General features: G+C 42.2%; 1 protein-coding gene across 3 annotated transcripts; it reads left to right on the top strand.

The window, feature by feature from the left end:
* Nucleotides 1–1,766: 1,766 nt before the first annotated feature.
* Nucleotides 1,767–13,886, top strand: RAD51 (RAD51 recombinase). 3 transcript variants are annotated; one of them, XM_075047164.1, is made up of 10 exons: nt 1,767–1,824; nt 2,977–3,086; nt 3,560–3,697; nt 4,863–4,980; nt 5,578–5,669; nt 6,582–6,676; nt 11,234–11,347; nt 12,179–12,308; nt 12,752–12,873; nt 13,186–13,886. In XM_075047164.1, exons 2-10 carry the CDS (start codon nt 3,000–3,002, stop codon nt 13,307–13,309), a joined length of 1,020 nt encoding a protein of 339 aa, XP_074903265.1. In that variant the 5' UTR covers nt 1,767–1,824; nt 2,977–2,999; the 3' UTR covers nt 13,310–13,886. The 3 variants fall into 3 exon arrangements, with proteins under 3 accessions (XP_074903265.1, XP_074903267.1, XP_074903266.1); XM_075047166.1 differs by lacking the exon at nt 1,767–1,824 and adding an exon at nt 2,291–2,388; XM_075047165.1 differs by lacking the exon at nt 1,767–1,824 and adding an exon at nt 2,469–2,531 and having other exon boundaries at nt 2,974–3,086.
* The last annotated feature ends 6,681 nt before the right edge of the window (nt 13,887–20,567 follow it).

Consider the following 20,567-nt stretch of genomic DNA (forward strand, 5'->3'; position numbering starts at 1 on the left):
TTACACCCTTGGACCCTGTGGGGTAGTGAGCTCTCAAGTAAATGACGTATTTTGTGCGATTACAGGGTCAGGCACTCAAGGACAGGCAGGAAACAGGCTCTTGTCACCTGTGAACAATTCATGTCCAGATCTCCATCTCTTTTCACTTGGTCTTGCCCATGTGATGGAGGACAATTAATATAATTATGTGCACTATGATGTGCATTGCCATATATCCTCCAGGGTACAAATGGACAAGAGGCCTTTACCTTAATTTTCTTTCCTAACTAGTCGGGATACAGCGCGCATGAGGTATGACGGTATGTACAAAGTGAACCTCAGGTGTGTATCCTTTCCTCCTCCTTCTGTGCTGTTAGATTCCCATTTGAGTTGTTAATAGGCCTTTTTAAAGCTGGCTGTGTAAATATTCTCATATTTAATGCTAGGCTGATACCTCTTTAAAACCTCATGTCCTTTAGCTCCTTATAGCTTGCCTGCCAGCACTAAAATGGGTTTAATAAACATTTTAATGAAAAGCATAAAAACTCTGCAGATATTTCTAATGTGCCTGGCCCGCAGCTGTTTTGATTATGATGCTTTGTCTAGTGTCAGAATAGTTTCTTGTCAGGGTCCATGATAACATGATACTGCTATGTTTTGTCCTAATAAACTGGTACTTATTTGGTACTAATAAACAAAGCTGGGGGCAGGAGGAATTCCTTGTCAATCTGAAGAAATGAAAAGCATTGGTGTAGTGCAGATTTTCCTATTTAGCATTACCTTTGTTTGTCACACAGAAGTCCATCTCGCCCAGTATTTTACTTCCAAGGGTGACCAGAGTGGAAAGGCTGGAAGAAACTTTTCTTCCATGCAGAAAGGTCCCTAGGCTCCCCCCCACTGCCGGCTTCCACTCCTCAGCTAACTCATCAGTGAAATTGCTACATATAAAATGCTTCTGCTATTTTAACAGCTGCTTTTGTATAGGGGAAGAGCTTTCACCGCTCAAACGGGATTTATTTTTATGGAAATGGAGGGGAAATAATGCAGACACAGCTTCTTACCCATGAAAGCAGTGGAAGAGAGCAAAACATCCTTCTTCCAGCAGCCTCGGCGCCTTGCTGGTCTCCCTGTAGCTCAATCAGCGTTCTTCCCCAGCTGTCCCCCCACAATTCATTATCCTTCATCTTTAAAAGCTAATGGAAAACTTTACTTGTATGCGCTGAGGAGGCTTCCATCCTTGCCCAGCAAGGCTTCGAGGCAAATGGCTTTCCTCAAATTCATTAGACTGAGACTTAATTTGGACAAATACCCCGAGGGAAGGGGCTTCCACCCTGGGACTCCAACCTCTGCTCCAGACGTGTCTTAATCTCCAGCCTGTTCCTTCTCGGGTACTGGCATAAGCTACAGCACAGCGGGAGAGAGGGACTTATCGCTCGGGAACATACTCCGGCCTTCAGAACGGATTCGGTTTAATGAGCAGAGTCACAGGTTCATGCTTATTTTAAAAAAAAAAAAAAAAAAAAAGAAAGAAAAAAGAAAGACTGCCCTGCCGAAGCCGGGGCCGTATGCTTGATCTTTACGAGCCGATCTTCATCCCCCCCCGATGCCCCTCGCCGCGGTCTCGTCTCACGCAGGTCCTCCCTGCACCGCCTGCCCGCGCACACGCGCGCTCCCGTGCGGGCAGAAGGGGAGCGGCCCCTTTAAGGCTCCGGCGGGGAGGGGCGGGGCTTTTGGCGCGCGCCGTCACGTGACGCGGTGGCGGGCTCTTCCGAACCGCCGCCGGCGGCGGGTGCTGTCTGCGAGCGGAACGGCCGGGAGCTGGGCCGGGCCCGGGCCCGCCGCGGGGTGAGCGACCCGGGGCCCAGCCGGCCCCCTCCTCCGCCTCCCCTCGCCTTCTCCGGTTCTCTCCGGTGGGGGGGAGCGGGCGGGTCAACAGCGGCCTGCGCCGCGGTGACCGCTTGGGCCTGGCGAGCGGCCGGGGGAGAGGCCTCGGGTGGCCTCAGGGACGGGGAGGGGCGTCACCTGGGGCAGACTTGTGAGGGAAAATTAGAAGAAATGATAAAATTAAGCAAGGTGGGAGTAGCCGGTGGAGGAAAACCAAGGGAATTCTAAAGCGTGGTCCGTGGAGAAGTCGATAAAGGCTGGGGTGAGCGGTGGGCGACGGCTTGGAGCCTGTGTGCTTGCTGCGGGTTTCTGCTGCCTGCCCGGGGGTGTTTGGCTCCGGCGGGGGAGACTGGGCTAAGCAGGCTCGCTCCGATAGCGTCATTGCCGCTAGTGTGCCTGCTTGGGGCTCTCCTTGGCTCCACGTGGGCGGTTGGTCTCCGGGAGGTGCTGCTAGTGATTTCGGTATCTGGCTCCCGCCCAGCCCCGAGCCGAAGTCACCTGAGGAGGGTTACTTCCAAAGAGTGGGTAAATTTCCTTATTTCCTTCAGTTCCCTTTGACTCTTCGTGCCTCCCGTCGTGCTCCTCTGCTTAGCACTCGGGAAGGTGGTGCAGATGCATTGCAGTGCTAGCGGTGGGGGACTCTAAAGACCCCTTCAGACTTCTGCAAGGTACGAGCAGCGTTTGTGGGTGTCATGAGGGCCGTCTCTTAGGCACAGCCAAGCTAGAACGTCAAGTGCCAGCTTCATGTAATACATCTCCTAACGTGACCAAGATACTGCTAACAGTAGTGATGAGATACTGCTAGTAGCAAACTAGTTTTGTTGTATTATATTCCTAAATACTGTGGAGCTCTCTATTAAGCTTCTTATTATTCCCTACCAGGTAACACAAGAGTTGTTTGGCATTTTTTTGTTTAATGTTTAATACTATGTAAGAAAGCACACAAAAGTATTTCTTATGGCACTTGCTTACCATAAGCTAAGAGAAGTGGGAGGGGAGAAAACCATCACATACCACTTTGGATGATCTGTTAATATATTTTGAAACATTTTGCATGTGTATCTTGTTTGAATGGTGTATGTTACATCACAGTATTTGGTTTTCTTCTAGTAGGGCTGTCCTGAATACTTGGTGCAATGGCTATGCAGGTGCAGTTCGAAGCAAATGCAGATACATCAGCAGAGGAAGAGAGCTTTGGACCACAGCTCATATCTAGGTTAGAGGTAGGTAAGGAGTTAGGTCTAAGGTAACTTTTCAAGAAATCTGTTAGTCTTTTTCCTTAAACACAACTTGTATCTGAAAATTGTGTTGCTAAATTCTTACTTGCATTTTGTCAAAAAACAAAACAAAAAACCCAACATGTTAAATCATGTTTTATGTTATGTTGCCTTGCTGCATACCCTTTCCTAACATGCATTGGTTACCTCCAGCATCTCTTAAACCAAACAGAGAATGATATCTTCTGCCTGTTGTATGCTATCTATATATAATAGCTTATGCAAACATTACACTGGTAAAAGGATTTTATTTTTTGTGGTTCTTTGTGTGTAAGTGAATAGGGAGGTGACATTCAGTATGCTGACTTGTAATAACAGAGTTTGATCTAAATCTGCTGAAGACAGTTGAAGGTATTCAGTGGAAATTAGATTAAGGTATTTGTGTCTTAGTGTGTCCTTTTTCCTCCCCTCCCTTTCAGCAATGTGGTATAAATGCAAATGATGTGAAGAAATTAGAAGAAGCTGGATTTCACACAGTTGAGGCAGTTGCTTATGCACCAAAGAAGGAGCTACTAAATATTAAAGGCATCAGTGAAGCCAAAGCTGACAAAATCTTGGTAAGGATGTTACGGAAAAGCTTTAACCCAAGATATTCAAGAAGTTTTATTTCTACTGGCTTAAAGTGTTCTGGTGATTTTGGAAGGTCTCCATTAATGATATGCCAAGAAGGGCAGTAAAGATGATTAGAGGTATGAGGTAATTTTTGATTGGAAGAGAAAAAACGCTAGGATCAGCTTCAAGAAATGAAGAGGGAGGGACTATTAGAAAGGTCTATAAAAATTGTGTAAAGTATGGAGGATATGCCTGAGTGACTATTATTTCTAGCTCCATATTTCTCATGGTAAGAAGGCTTATGATAAGCCTAAAGCAAAGAAAGTAGTTTTTCATACAGGTTGTAATTAAGTTATGGAAGTCCTTGTCCCAAGACACGGTGGACATCTGTAGCATAAATTGGTTTAAAAAGGGGCTAAGTGGAATGTTTGTGGGGTAATGTTCAGATCAAGAAGCTCGCTAACTGAACCCAGAGGAAATATTAGATAGAATGTCAGTCCCTTGTTCTCTGCCTTGTTAAACACTTTCCCTAAGCATCCACTGTTGGCAGTTGTCAAGGCAGAGGATACTGCATTATAATGACTGGACTGACCCAGTACAGTGGTGGTTCTGTTATGTTGTTCTTAAGCATGCTAATTTTGTACCTTGGGTAGATATTCACCATGAGACCCGGGGTTTACTTCTGGGGACTGAGAGTGAAGCCTGAGTTGTAATCTCACAGCATCTTCTAGTTCAGAATGTGGAGTTTCTGCCAAACTAGTTCTCATTTATCGAAATCTGACCTAGCACAATGTTTAACTCCAATACTTTTTCTTACTTTGCATATTTATCCACTATTAGCAAGACAGCATTCCTAATAAGGTGTATGTCTATCCTAAGTATTTCAAGTTTCACAGGGACAAAAACTGAACTAAAAGGGGGAGGGGGGGGTGAGGGGAGGAGATTTCCATAAAATACACAGAATGGGTGTTGAAGCTTTTTCTTTGAGCAGAAGTTCAGCTCTTTTTCAGAGGTACCATCTAATACATGGTCCATAAAATAGAATGTACGCATCAAATTATATAGGTGCTTCTCCATTTCACAAAATAGAAAATTACAGTATTAATTACTAGAGGGTGTAAATGAATGGGATGAACTCTCCTTGCACTGCTTAGTTTGGCTTTTTTTTAGGCTGAAGCTGCTAAACTGGTTCCGATGGGTTTCACCACAGCAACAGAATTCCACCAGCGAAGGTCAGAGATCATCCAGATCACCACTGGGTCCAAAGAACTTGACAAACTTCTTCAAGGTAATAATTTTATTTCTCTTTATTGGTTAGCCTTAGTTACCTGCTTCCCCCCCCCCGCCCCCCCCCCGATCATGATCTTTGTACAAAACCACATAAGACACACAAGTTCTGGTTGACGGAAGAATCTCCTCAGGTACTGCTCTCTTTTATCACAATTGATTTTCTTTAAAAAGCTGCAGAAATAGGTTTAAAACCTTTTAGTCATGATGCAATACCCAAAGCTGTTCATTTTGAATGTTTCTAGTTTATTCTAGTCTATGATCTATTTCAAGAAAACAAAATCAGGTATATCTTCTCTCCATTCCTACTTGTAATCAAAAAATCAAAACAAGTCCTTTCAGCTTTTCAGCATCTTTAGAAATACACTTACTTAAACTTCTTATCTGCAACATGAACAAACTTCAGCCTGAAAACCAATTTTTCCAATTAGGGTTTTGAAACTTTTAACCAAAGTAAGTGTTTAACTGTGTCTCTGTAGATGTAATACTTCATATGTGGTCTTTGATTGAATATGTGACCTTTTTTAAATTTTTATTATTGTTGTTGTTGTTCTTATTGTTATTGTTATCATCATCATTATTATTATTTTCCCTTCAGGAGGAATAGAAACAGGGTCCATAACAGAGTTATTTGGGGAATTTCGTACTGGAAAAACACAATTGTGTCATACCCTGGCAGTAACCTGTCAAGTGAGTAGTCCACTTTATTAAAATCAAGTATTCGGGCAACACAGCCTTTGGATATTTGCTAATTTGTGCACTTTTCTCAACCAATACAAATGTGATATGTGTAAACAGCTGCAAAGAACGAGAGTATTTACAGCACCCTTGGCTGTACTCGCAGCTTTCTAGGATCTTTTGTATCATCCTTAATCTGCCTGCTAGGGTTACTTTAGCAACGATTAAATTTGTGATGTTTTTTGCCCGTGTTTAACATGTTTTGTAGCTTTTTTTTCTCTCTCTCCTCAGTATTCTGACAACAAAATTGAACACGTTAGCCTTATAGTGTAATTTTAGGTCTTAAATGCAGAGAAGCGTTTGATCTCTCTTCAGGTGCTCTAGACTGCAGAGAACCTTTCTGATCACCAAGAGTGTCGAAAAAGAAGCAACTGTGCTGCTGGGTTCAATGAGTTTCTTTGACTAGCTGCCCTTTTTTTTTTTTTTTTTTTTTTTTTGCTAATGAATCCTAAGCTTTCTTCACTTTACTTTTGTAAAAGCCTTCAGCTGGCTCTTGTGATCCAACAGTGGATCAGTTTGGAATAACCTTTTTTCTAATCTTAGTTTAAACAAATAATAGTGTTTATTACTTTATAGAGGTTGCTATTTCATAAAATATTAGAGGCTTTGGGCTTAATTTGATCACTTAGTTAACACTATTATGCACCTAAAGTTACCAGCTCAAAGCGCAGCACCTGTCCTTTTATGTAGATATCAGAGATGGGAACCAGGAATCTTTCTTCTCACTTCTCCCAGACAAATGTGCCTTTAATCGTAATAGCTTGGTATGTTATTTATTGTATGATATCAGTTGAGGGTGTAAGGCAGTAACTGGATTATTTGTTGATACTTTATTTCATGTTCATTCATTTGCTTTTCCTTTAGCTTCCCATTGACCGAGGTGGTGGTGAAGGAAAAGCTATGTATATTGATACAGAAGGGACCTTCCGTCCAGAACGTCTTCTTGCTGTGGCTGAAAGGTCTGTACTTAGGGCTAGAAGTAAACTAGCATTAGTTGAAGAAAGGAATACATTTACTCATGGGACAACTTAGTTAATAAGGATCACTGTGTAAATCAGCCTGTCTCCTTAAACTCACGGGGCTGTTGCAGTAAGAACTGTCCCTAAAAAAACCAACCAAACGAAAACCTTTCTGTATTCTAGTTGTCTGCCTACCTACATGCATGTCAGACCACTTCATTAGCTGTATTTTATAAACAAAGTTTCTAGTTTTACTTAGATATGACAGCAGCTAACATCATTGTCCCCTGGAATATGATATCTTCACTTCCTACTAGTGTCTCTTTCAAATTCAGTTTTACTGTTAGTGAAATACATTCAAAGATTTTTCTTAAATTCTGCCAATAGCATTACCTTGAAACAAAGATTCTTTTGCAAAAAGGTTATTGGAACACCAGCTGGCTAATTTTTGTTAGGAAATATGAGAGCAACCCACTGTCCGGTTGAAAAGCTGTTCTCTCATCTCCTGCCTCTATCTCAGAATGTTCTGATGTGTCTTTTCTACTAACTGGAAAGTAAAAGTTAATTACCCAAATAAAAATACTGCTGTCTACACAGAGATTCTGGTTAGACTTAAAAGCCTGAAGCACTGGTTTTGTACATTAGAAAAAGGAGCTACTTCTGGTCTTGCGATTTCTTTAGACTTTCTCAAAATTAAAACTGCTTCTATGGGGTTCAATTCTCTGTGATTCTTGTTTCAATTAAATATTAAGATATTTTTATGCAGTTTCAGTGAACTTGGATTGAAGTATTTATTTATCTTGCAGTGCTTATCAATTGCTGAAATTGCGTCAGCTTGAACAGAAAAGTAGCCCAATGCTTTGGGAAGGGCTGTGAAGCATGTCGTAACTGACTGAAGTAGGAGAGGAATTTTAAGGATGCAGAATGCAATAATTCAGATTGGAATTTGGGCCTAAGCTTCAGATTTACAATTTCAGTTAGATCGTAGTTTTAAAAAATATTTCCACCTAGATACTGATTAGAAAGTTCATGTCAGTAAGCTGTGCACTTTCTTTGGGAAGTAATAAGGTGTTTCTAAGATGCAAGCCAAAATCATGCAGCAAGGCTGGGCTGATTTGAATACAGAGGCTCAGATGTTCTGCAAAGGTAAAATCAATTGGCCTGTTTTCTACTACACTTTTGCTAGTCTGATTTAGGTTCATAGTTTTTCAGGCTGTGTATGTGGGGTTTTTTTAATAGTATTTTAAAAACTTTTGTACAAATATCCTAGCTTAAAAAGCAACTGTCTTCCTTTTTTTTTTTTTTTTTTTTTTTTTAACCATGCATTTAGAGAAGCAAGACTTAATTGCCAAGTGACTGTGTTTCCTTCAAGCAGCCTTTGAGTATACTTCAAGGCCTGGTCTATCATTATAGATGTTTTCTCTAAAGTTTCTTTGTTTTTACCCTTCATCATTCCTCAGTGTGGGTTGTTTGTTTTTTTTTTTTTTCACAAAATGATTTTTTTTTTTGCCAAGACTCCACGTGACCTCTTAGGCAAAACTGCCTTCCTTATGCCATAGGCTGATTTCACAGTATGTCTGCTTTGTAATATCATGCTGCATAGCTAACAGTCTCTATGGGGCAGAAACTTAAGTTTTAATTTGGTTTAATGAGGCTTGATTATGTGCCACTGCAGGCGGTCCTGCCATTCCTTTTGCCCCACAGTGTTGGCATGAGTGGCTGTTAGGCTGTAGGCTGAAGCAGAGCAGTTGCTAATGTGGTTCAAAGCAGGGCAGCATAAATTGCTGGTGCAGGAGCAAAGGAGGGGGCAAGAATGAGCAGCTGGAAGCAGAGAGAATGAAATGGTAGGACTGCTGTAAGGCCAGTGTTTATGGGCCTTTCCTTGACAGTAGGTAGAAAAATCAAGTAAGATTTAATACCAAACCAATATGACATGCTAGCCCACAAGAGATGCTTCATTTTCTTTATAGGGGGAGATGATCTAATTGTCATACCATCCTAAATGAATGAAGTAAGGTCAAGTTATTAAAAAATAGTAAGCTGAAGGTTTGGATCAATACTGATTTGGATGGTTTGTTACTGAAAGTCAAAAAAAAAAAATCTTTGGAAGACATTTTGCACAGGTCTTAGAGGTTAATTTGACAGATGTTCACTTTGGAAACATCTGGTATTACTATTCCTCTCCCCTCTTTCTGCTGCTACTCTCTCCCCACAGCTATTGTGTAATTGTTCCTCTGCAGGAAGTAGTTTCCCTCACTTTTTTGCTACTGGAAGGGAATCCTAATCATCTGGGGACAGTACCAACTAAATCCTGTTAACTCTCATTGAAGACAATTTGATCTAACACTGCTGGCTTTTCCTGCAGTGAGTAGAGGATGACTCCTGTATTCCCTGTCACCAGTGGGTATTTGGCAACGTTGCCCTTTTGGGCACTCATGAGAAAGTGAAATGGTGTTTGCAGCAGTCATAGGTGCATCCATAAGAGGGTATCTGCTTGTGGCTGTATACACAGAGTACTTCTTCCAGTCAGTTCCATCCCATCAGCACTCAGTCTTTTTCTTCAGCTCAGCTAAGATGGAGGCTAATTTCTTTCTGTAGTCTACTGATTTGCCAAATATTTGACTAGCACCCTTGACTTTAATCTTGAATATATAATATTTCAGTGTGGTCTTGCTTCAAAATGCTAGTCAGGATTGGCTCTTACTCACTTTCAAACATAAGGTGCCAGTTGCCTAGTAAGGTTGGATTATTGGATTTGTTAATAGCTATCGTGCAGGTAACAAATTTAATTGGTAACTGTGATTCTAAAAGTATACTGTTCAAAGCTATGCTTAGCCTAGAAGTTGAATTAGGGAGGGAGATGTTAGGTGTCCAGCTGTGAAAAGCAGAATACTGAAGTCATAAAGATACTTACCTTAATACATCAGATTAAGAATGTGAATTTTGGTGTGACTTGTATCTTTCATACTGTTCACTGATGAAAGTCAAATTCAGCCATACTAGTGTCATTAGAGTGTAAAACTGTATTGTTAGAAGTTGTGGTCCTTTGCCAGAGAGCCCTCTTTGACCCGGCTCTTCAGGCAGAATCTAAAAAATAGTTCTGTGACAACAGAAAAGTTTTGCACTCTTCTCTCAGGACATCTTACCAACTGAACGTGCACTTATGTCCATTGATGCGTGCTTCTGCATTCAGTGTACCACTGATGTACGCACTCCATTTAATTTGCTTTATGTAGACATTTTAAGTATGCCTCTCCAAAGTGCCTGTACACTCATGCATGCAGAATGGGGAACAAATGGGAGGAGTTAGACATCTGTGTGCAGTTTCAGGCCTAAAAACGCATTGTGATGGCAGAGAAGCGGTGACCATGAGGTGGTGGTGTTCAGGATCCTGAGACAGGTGCAAGGCATTAAGTGGGATCGCAATAGTAGACTTCAGGAGAGTGGACTTTTACCTCTTCAGGGATCTGCTTGGAAGAATCCCATGGGACACGCTCTTTGAATGAAGAGGGATGTAGGAGGGCTGGCTGATTGTCAAGGATCAACTCCTCCAAGTTCAAGAACAGTCCATCCTGTTGAACAGGCAATCAAGCAAAGGCAGTCAGGGGCCGATATGGATGAACAAGGAGCTCCTGTTAAATGTAAAAAGCAGGCGTACAAGAGGTGGAAGCAGGGACAGGGGACCTGGGAGGAATATAGAGGCACTGTCCAAGCATGCAGAAATGGGGTTGGGAAGGCCAAGTCTGACTGGAGTGGAATGTGGTGGGGTATGCAAAATGTAGCAAACAAGGGTTCTAGTGTTCAGTGTGGCCAAACATTAGAACAGGTTGGCCAGAGAGGTGGTGGAGACTCCATCCTTGAAGATGTTCAAAACCTGACTGGATGCGGTCCTGAGCAACCTGCTGCAGCTGATCCTGCTTTGAGCAGGGAGGGGAATGATCCACAGAGATCCCTTTCAACTTGAAAGAGTCTGTAATTCTGTGAAATATGCTGTAGTGTGAAATGAAAAATGAGAACAAATTATGTATGTGTTCTCTCATGGGGAAAAAATATTACTACATTTCAGATCCAAGGAGGATAACCAACTGGTTTGCCAAATTCTAAGGGATTTCTCATAGTGCCATAAAAATAATTTAAATGCAAGATATTGATTTTAACTATTATTATTATTATTATTATTGTAGTAAACCACTGACAGAGGTATTGCAGGTGGGAGGCTGTTTATCACTGCTTTTTATTACCAATATACTGCTTTTAGAATATTCTGTTCCAGAATGGTAGCTTTCCTTGCCTGTTTTATTTTGAGGAAAATGTCTGGTGTTCAACTTTACTATTGTTCCTAGACAGGAAAATAGTCTTTAAAAATGGTTTCCAATCATTCTGTTCTCTTTTCATCCCCAAGTTGTGTTGCATTTTTTTTCTGTCTGTTTTTATCTCTAAGACTCTCCCAGGAACGTGAATTTTTATTCTCGTCTTTAGGTAAACCTGCTAGATAACTCCTATTGATGAAGTAGTCACTTAAAGGTTTTTATTTTTCTTTTTCACGGATTTCTCCAGATATGGCTTGTCTGGCAGTGATGTCCTAGATAATGTGGCATACGCTCGAGGTTTTAACACAGATCATCAGACCCAGCTCCTGTATCAGGCATCTGCTATGATGGCTGAATCACGGTAATAAGACTGATTTAGATGGAATGATTTTTGTGCTGACACATAATCATATTACAAAGCTACCTGTAGATGATGAAGAACTGCAAAAGAAGTATAGATTACATAATTGCAAAATGTCAAAGTAATTGTTTACTTCAAAAGTTAAATTTTTGCAGTATACTTGCTTTCTTCAGTGCTTAGCTCCATTAGATCAGGTTTTGTAACTCTCACATTGGATTATGATTTGGTATATCCAGATAATAAGCTTGATGTCTCAGCAATCAGTTGTCAGTTAATACCTCTTGCTGTTGAAATGTTGGGTGACAGTGACTGACTTGAACTGTGACAACTGATGTTACTTTACAAAGAACAAGTGCCAGCCTGAGGAACAATTTTAAAGATCAGTTTAGAATTGTTTTCAGAAACAGAGTGTTGATGTAGAGCGTGCCAAGCACTGAACCTTTGCAGACAGCTTTAGCTTGAAACTTAAGATTTATGGGCCCTTTTAGAGGGAAGGAGGTGGTGGTATGATGTGTATAGGAACCTGTCCACAGAATATTTGTGGTGTCGAAAGGTTAAATTCTGGGCTAGTTTGTAAGAGTACAGTAAATCTAAGTTTTTAATCATGCAGCCACTTTCTTTGGGTTTACTGGCTTTTATCATATAGTTAGTAATCTGAACATTACAGATCAAGTCAGTGTTGTTAAAAATAATAATTCTGCTAACTGACAGGTTGAGAGGAGCTTACATCCACATCTGTATGCAGCCTTAGAATTTGCTGGGTGCTGTCAAGCGCCCATGGAGGCATTATTCGTGCCTGGAAATGTTGATGAGAACCTTGTACTTCTCCAGATACGCACTGCTGATAGTGGACAGTGCCACAGCCCTTTATCGGACAGATTACTCAGGAAGAGGTGAGCTGTCAGCTAGACAGATGCATCTGGCCAGATTTCTGCGTATGCTTCTTCGGCTTGCAGATGAGGTAACCTATGAACTTTGCTTTAGTCTCTAAAGCACTGGTGATCAGTTTTCTTTCTCTTGTAAAGCTTAGCAGTGTTGTACAAATGGCTTTCTGCCTGCTCAGTGTCTGCTTCCATTTTGTTTTGAGATGTATGATAAAGTGGCTATGGACAGCAGAGAGGGCAGCAGAAGTGCATGCATATGTCTCTTCTTTGCTTTTCTCTTCTCTTTTTTTTTTCTGCTTTTCTCTTCTCTTTTTTTTTCTGCTTTTCTCTTCTCTTTTTTTTTTCTGCTTTTCTCTTCTCTTTTTTTTTTCTGCTTTTCTCTTCTCTTTTTTTTTTCTGCTTTTCTCTTCTCTTTTTTTTTTTCTGCTTTTCTCTTCTCTTTTTTTTTTCTGCTTTTCTTTTCCTTTGTTCACCTTGTGGAAAATAAATTGATTTTGATTTATTGCTTTTCTCCTTACAGTTTGGTGTGGCAGTTGTGATCACTAACCAAGTGGTAGCACAAGTAGATGGAGCAGCCATGTTTGCTGCAGATCCCAAAAAACCTATAGGAGGAAATATCATAGCACATGCTTCCACCACAAGGTGAGAGAATAAATTATCATGCCATTAGATTTGTTTTGGAAGATTTTGTGAAACTAGCTAAGTACCTTTTAAATTTTGGGTTTCTACATAGTCTGTCAATGGCAAGTCCAGCCTGCTTCTCACAAATGAGTGCCATTCTGAGCACTCGTTAATCTGCAGTAAAATCAACACAACATTTTCAGAAGTTCTTATAGCTCTACAGTGTTCTGTACTCAGGTACTAACATAATGTTTTAGTGATTATGATAATGATTTACTAAAAGTAGGCTACATGCCCTTACCTGTTTTTTTTTTTTTTCCTTCTCCCTATTAGACTGTATCTGCGAAAAGGCCGAGGTGAAACCAGAATATGTAAAATTTATGACTCTCCTTGCCTTCCTGAGGCTGAAGCAATGTTTGCTATTAATGCTGATGGAGTGGGAGATGCTAAAGACTGAAGGCTCCATTTCATTTCCCATGTAATCCAAGACTAGGTGTCCATAAAACGCTCCTTTCTTTGTGGCACCTTACAGATGCTTTCCCAACACAGCTGCTGTTCAAATGCTGGCAGAGCAATCTGTTGTATTTCAGCATAGAAGCCCATCAGGTGAATACACTTTGAGACACATCTGGAGGTGTTGCTTGGAAGAGATCTCCCATTCTGGGCTTTAGTCACATGTTAGATTAATGTGGTTTCTTGAGAACTTTTTCAGAGGACCATAGCCTTTGTATTTTCCTCACGTCTGTTGCTCCAGCTGGATTCTACCAGTGGACATAGCACAGTAAAATCTAAGAGTATGTGGCCGTAGTTCATAACTTGGGTTCACTGGTGGGTTTGTCAAATAAGAACAGTGGTGACTTAAATACTTAATGGATTGCTTTAATTATAAAATAAAGCAGAATGGTATTCCACAACAAGAATTTGAGGATATTGCTAGGATTGATGATGATCACCATTCATATTCTTTGTTAACTTTGTTTTGGATGGTGCAACATGCTAGGCTTTGGGAACTGTTAATTTACATTTCAATTACATTTTTTGTATTTCATTAATTCTCTGTGGAAATCTGCTTTTAATAAAAAGGACCATGAAAATATTGATGATGTTGCAGGTTTCTGGGCTTCAGCCAGGTGTTAATTCAGACTGAGGCATTTTTTATCTGCAGGTAGTAAGAAGATGCATAAATCTTCAATGAATCTCAGTCTGGATGGGTTTTTGGTTTTTTTTCCTCCTAGTGGTAACAAAATGCATCAACTCCTTGATTTGAGATGTGCAGTGCAACTGTGCTCTAAGTGCCCTATAGATGTCTTTTAAGAATTTTTGAGTTAAAAAGGTTCTTTTATATTATGCAATATTTTTATATAAGCTATGCTATTGTGAACTACTCTAAACTTGATTAAAGAGAATAATATCATATGGTGGTTGGCAGCAAAAAGTATTTTCCTTGTTCTTTTTCTCTGGCACAATTTTTCTGGGACAAATAATGAAGAATACATACAGTGGGATCCAACTGTCTCTTACAGGCTAGCAGGCATAGGCTACATTTATTCAGGTACATAAATACTTGTGCTATATTGACTACTAAATCTCACGAGATGGAAAGTTGTCTGCTGTCCCATAGCTGAACGCCTTTGTTCTTAAATTCTGCATAGCCACGGAGTGTCTGCTGTTTCTATGTGGAAAATGTGCACAAAAGGCCATTGCTGTCACCATTGTCTGCAGCTGAGTTTCAAGAATCAAAACTCATAAAAATGTTAACTAGGGGATTAAATTGGGGTTGAACTCGTCGGTAAGGAACTGAGAGGTTCAGTCTTTGTAGCAGCACAGGTTCAGCACTTACTTGTTACTCAGACTTGCCCTACGTGTAGGTGAAGATGGTACAACATGCTGTCTATGATTGCTGTTGTCTGACATGATCCTGTTATTGCCTAAAGTATTCTAGATGTTAATGATGTTGGCTGAAACCTGATGTGGCTGGGGTCTGTAATAGGCTGATACTTCTGGGAGGAAGGGTGGGGAAATCTGGCAAAGACTTTCAGCTGTCTTCAGGAGTAAGACTAGAGTAAAAGGCAATGTTATGCCCTGCCAGAAAAGTCCAGATGTCTGAGAAGTTCTAACCTTTCTGGTCTTGAGAGTCCAGACCTGAAGTTTGGCAGAAGGTTGTCTCTGAAATGAAATGTCTCATGCTGCCCCTGCAGAAAGTTGCTTACAGGTAACCAAGTGGTTTTTAAGCCCCACTTTGTAAACATATACGTATTGTGTAGTGTCATTTAAGTATAAATGACGTGTTATGGGACGATGGAATGGTTTGTTTTATTGCTTTTGGCTACAGTAAAAGTCAAAGTCAAGTTTCTTTTCTGCTCTGTTGCTTCTCTTCAGTGTCCTTTGTGGAGAAGGAGTTTTGCGACACCTATATCGTAGTCCTCTGCTGTTTGCATCTCTTTGTATGTTAGTGCTGTGTAATTCAATTTAATAGAAACTTTTTTTTTCTCCTTTTCAAAGTCTGCTTAGGTCTTTGAGCAACTGAAATTATATCTGAAGTCCTCTCTCTTCATGTAATGCTCAGTGTGGGAACCTGTTTTTCTAATAGCCTGCAGTACTTCTCTTTGCTAGCTGAAAGGTTTGTGACTTTGGGAGAGCAAAGGTGAAGAATCTAGGAAATATTTGTTCCTCTAAGCTGTTATATGGCTTAGACTGAACTTGGAGGGTGTTTTGGTTTGTTTCTTTTAAACACAAGAACCTTTTTCAAAAGATCTTTCTCAAGCCATTTATGAGATCCCTGTAGCAGCTGCACAGGCAAGTATTTCCATAGAGGGTTTAAGTTGCTTACGACACAATGCTATGAAACACTAATTAAATAAGCTTATTGTCAATGTTGCTTCAACCTCAAGGAGACATAATTAATATTCCTTTAGTAAACATTTTTCCTGCTGTCTTCTTGAAATAGTTCTCAGTGTTGCCCCAAAAGTTCCTCTCAAGGCAGTGGAATATGATGAGAAATCTTATTCACTTTTAAATTCTAAAGTGTGTTTTTGTGTTTGCACAATTGTCTGGCTCACGTTCATCCAGCTAACTTTTGCTATGTTTGAACCCATGTCTAGAGGTGAAAAGGAAGCTACAACCGAATTGAAATGCATACAGAAGTACGTGCATTACTCTGAACTACTCGTGCCTTACTGGAGCACGATGGAGAGCGGTTTGATGAATTAAACTGACATAGATAGTCTGCAGTGTTTTGTTTCCACGTTTCCCTTGAGAGTTGCGTTAGTCTCCGAACAGCTGTCTGCTTTGCTGCTGGGATCAGCCACCGCTCCCTCAGCACCGGTTTGTTACCAGTCACGCAGGCTCTGCCCATCCACGGCTGCATCTGGTTTGAATTGCCAGAATAGTTGGTGATGCTGTTAGCCACACGCAACTTGCATTTTGTACACAAATTAAAAACCCCTCGTAATACAAATGCAAAGCACGGAGACCGCAAGGAGCGAAGCGAGGCTCACAGTTGGAAGGACACGAGCGTAGAGTCATGTTGAGAAATATTCCTGTTTTCTTTAGAAGAGAACAGCTACATCTCGTAACTCCATGCATCTTGCTTTGCAGACAGATAGCTGCCTGGCTGTATGTCATGGTGTGCGGTCAGTGAAGTTTTCCCAACTACCCAGCTTTAGAAGCAAATGCTAAATTTTTCCAGATGCAGCTGTGGTGGTGCAAGTGTAAAGTGCTGTTTGGTGGCTCCAGTTCACCCTTTTTATTAGCTTTGCAAATACACAAACCCACTGTGTGACAACAGTGCTTCACTGGGATGTGTTATTAATTGTGGGGAGGAATCTTTGTTAAAGGTCCCAACCCAGACCCAAAACAATCGGATCTCTGTGTCTGGTTTATGTTATCTCAGTTCAGTATTCCTGGTGCCTCAGTTTCCCCACCAAGACCTGAGGTTGCAGCATCAGCCTTATGGAGTGTCCTCATACAACCTGTGTTGCTTTAACCAGGGAGGAGAAAAATAACCAAAGGTAGAAGTGTCCAAAGTTTAAGGTCACACTTAGTTATTTTCACTGCATAACTTGAGTTAATTAAACTACACAAACTTGTACTTGAGTTTATCGTTACGCTGCTGACCTTGGCTGATGGTGTGTATTAGTCTTGGCTGTGGTGGTTTTCTTGTAAGATTGATCAATGTGTGTTTATGCTATTGAAATGCAGCTTTAATCCTCCATCCTTCCCGGCACAGACCTCACTGTTGACAGTGAAAAGAACTGAAAGGACAAATTGTCAACTCCCGCTGGGACTACAACAACCATGCATGATCTACTGTTTCCCTGTCGGGTAGTTTCAGCCTTTATTTTCAAATAAAATATAAATAAAAATAAAATATAAATTAGTTTCTCTGTTCCATAGAGTTACATCTTTCTTTCCTCTGTCTCACTCAAGTGGACTGTGTCCTTTTCCAGGAAAGGCAGAAAATACCTGTATAACCCAGCTACACTCTGGGGCTTTAAACACACTTTGGAGCACTCAATATTTGTTTGTTCAGTTATTAAATGGAGTACACAAAGGAGGTTTTAACAACTGTAACCTTGAGGCTTCAAATGAATGAAGAAGAAAAATAAAATGGAGGGAACACTGCACCTTAAGGTTACATCCAAAATCTTTATAACATCTTACCAGAAACTAATAGCAAAGCCAAAGATTTCATCACCAGCCTGAAAACAAAGGTAATGTTTTTATTCTTCCTGTGCAGCAAATGACAGCAAGTTGCTGTTTTGGTACACTGGAAGGTGTTTGAGTGTGGAATGGATTTTGGGGAGGTGTGAGAGGGGGGAAGAAATCAAAGGTGGTGTATCCTCACACCTTTTCAGAAAATAAACTGCAGGACTTCAAATTTCACTTAAAATTGTTCATATTTATTAAACTAGTTGTATTCTACTGCTTCTTAAATTTATCCTGAGGATTTTTAATTTTCTTTAGCTGGAGCTTGTTTGTAAGATAACTTGACTGTACTTGTTTCTTTGTCCATATTTTGTATAAAATACGATCCTTTGATCACATCACGTATTTTAAAAACATCTAAATCTGCTGGAAAAAGAGAAAAGTTCAGTTGTGTGCAAATCTCCACCACCACCACCCCCCAGGGAAAGGCTTTGCTGGAGTAGAAACTTGGAAACGAAAGTGAATCTTTGAGCCTGGCTGGTCAGGGTTAATGAGCTCCAGCACTTCTCTAGCTAACGACCATCAAATCCATCCTGTAGCTGTGGGGTCGTCTTCCGCACTATGCCTTGGACAGGAAAGTGAAATTAATATTCTTAATATTTGATTAAACCAATCTTGGGACAGAAAGCACGATAAAAGTCAACTTTATGTATGCTTTGCTCTATGACTTGCTTAAGTAACAGTTTTAGATGATTAAGTGTATGAAATAGAGGGAAAAGCAGAGCGACCACAGCACCTGGGTGGCACCTGGGAGGGTTCAGGAGAGATTTCGGGTGAAGCCTGGGAGTGCTGGGACTTCCAAGTGGGTGCACTGAGCAAAGCTAGGAGTTGTATCTACAGCTGCAATAAAAACCTGAGTGCTCAACCGCTGCCAGAAATGCACGTGTGTGAATTTATTGGAGACTGAGCAACGGATTATGGATGCTGTAGATGTTGAAGGACCCTCAAGGTCCAGGGAGGCTGTGGGTCTGGCAGGGCTAACGAGCAAATGAACCTGCCCCCAGAACAAAGCGGGTTTGGGGCATTTCTATCCTACTTCTGACCCTGGTCCCAGGTTTCCCCTCCTGCCCCATGTCTCCTCCGGCCTCGTGTGCGCTCCCCATCCACCGGTGGGCAGGAACGGGTTAAAGGCGCCTTTCCCAAGGTGGGAGCTGGCTGGAAGAGAGGAGGAAAGCAGTCACGCAAGGAAAACCACGCTGGATAGAGAGGGGCTGGCTTCTCACGCATTGCCGTGTAACCCTGTCATCTATCTTGTCACGGGCCAGCCCTCCTGTCAGCATTAATCTGCGGCGACGGGGGATTAATCTCTTCTCCCTCCCAGGGGCGAGACAGCGGCGGGGGGAGCTGGTCCCTGGCCAAGCAGCCTGCGCTGCCCTGCCTTGTGCTCGCCCAGAAACAACAGCCAGTTGACGGCGAGCGGTGATTATTTCCCCATTACACACGCCAGAGGGGACTTTCTCATTTCGGCCCCCTTCTTCTCGCTGGCAGGACACTCTCCCTCCCCGCCAGCACGCAAACACTCCTTGAAGAGCTTTTAATTACGGGAAAAGAAAGGCTGCCAGACCATGCGTGGCATCCCTGGGTACGCTGGCATCGTCTTCTTTGAGCAGGACTTTTAGGACCGGTTTATTAAGTGATAGAGAAGCAAATTAATTCCCTCGGAAGCCTACAGCTGCTGGAGGAGAGGGCTTCTGCACCCAACCTTGCAGGAGACGTGCAGACCCTTTCGGGAGTATTTCAACACCATTTCCAGCGTCTGAACCCAGCTGGTTTGTAAACGTCTGGACCCAAGGGATGAGCCATCTCCAGCCTTCGCACAGTTGCTCCATCACCACAGCCCTCTCGGGGCCAGGACTAAGCTTCCAGCTCTTCCTAAGACCTGTTTTTCTTCCCAGATAGAGCCCTTGTTTCACCACAGCCCAAACCAACTCGAATTCCTGCTAGAGACAAGGGCAAGAGTCAAGTGATATGGAGGCTTAACCCTCCTGCCTATAAATCCAGCCATTGCCGTTTATATATCTCCTGTTATATCCACCAGCCTGCAAGATCTGAAAGGTTTCTGCCTTCTCCCGTTGGGCACGAGCACCTGCAGAGCCACACACCCCCAGATACCGCGTCGCTCCTACATCGTGCCGAAGTTCCAGCTGCATAAACCAGGATATTTCAGCTCTCCCTGCATCGAGCACAGGCAGATTTGCAGATTTATCCCCCAGAATTCAGTATGGAAACCATGTATAATGGTGTCGGAATTGGTTAGGTAGCGGCCTAACCCCACCAACCTAAAGCCCTAGGCAGCTCTGAATGCAGCACAGGCAATGTCGTAGCATCTGGCTGGGCTACAAGGTCACTTACAGCTCTTTAGGTCGAGTTGGAATAGATTTGAAGAGTCACGAGCTCCACAGTATAATTATCTGCTGCATGAAAAACGACGGCCCTTTACTTAGCCTGTCCCTGATGCCCTCACGAGCTCGTCTTCTGCAAGCCAGTGCCCACCACAGCTCTTCCCTCACTTGCTCTCAACAACTCGAAGCCTGCTGCTCGCACTGGCAGCAGCTGACGAAGCCTCCCAAGGACTGAGCTCATCGAGAGTCGAGACAACATCGAGAAGACCTCCAAGGGCTCCAGAAGACACCTCCAAGAAGGTGTAGGTCCCCAGCACAATCCTCTGCCAGATTTGAGGCACCGCTCAGGCTTTACACAACAGCAGCCGGCACCGTGCAAGAGCTGTAGAAATAAACCTCCAGAAGCAGGAGAAGGAAGAACTGAAGCAAAAATACCCTCAACGTGGGCAAAGCGCTTGCAGGGGCAACAGGGCCAGGGTAAAGATGTCGCAGGGGCATCTTGGTAAAGAAGGCTGGGGCTTAAAATAAGGTGAGGATGCTGCCCCGGGTTCCTGTGTGACACTCATCTGCTGTATCCACAACTTCTGCATTATATATGTATATCCACTTTGGATGAAATTTTGGCTGTCTCGGGAATAGCGAAAGGGCCTGCCCTTGCCTTTGGTG

Source organism: Buteo buteo, chromosome 16 (genome assembly GCF_964188355.1).
Source record: "Buteo buteo chromosome 16, bButBut1.hap1.1, whole genome shotgun sequence".
NCBI lineage: Eukaryota > Metazoa > Chordata > Aves > Accipitriformes > Accipitridae > Buteo > Buteo buteo.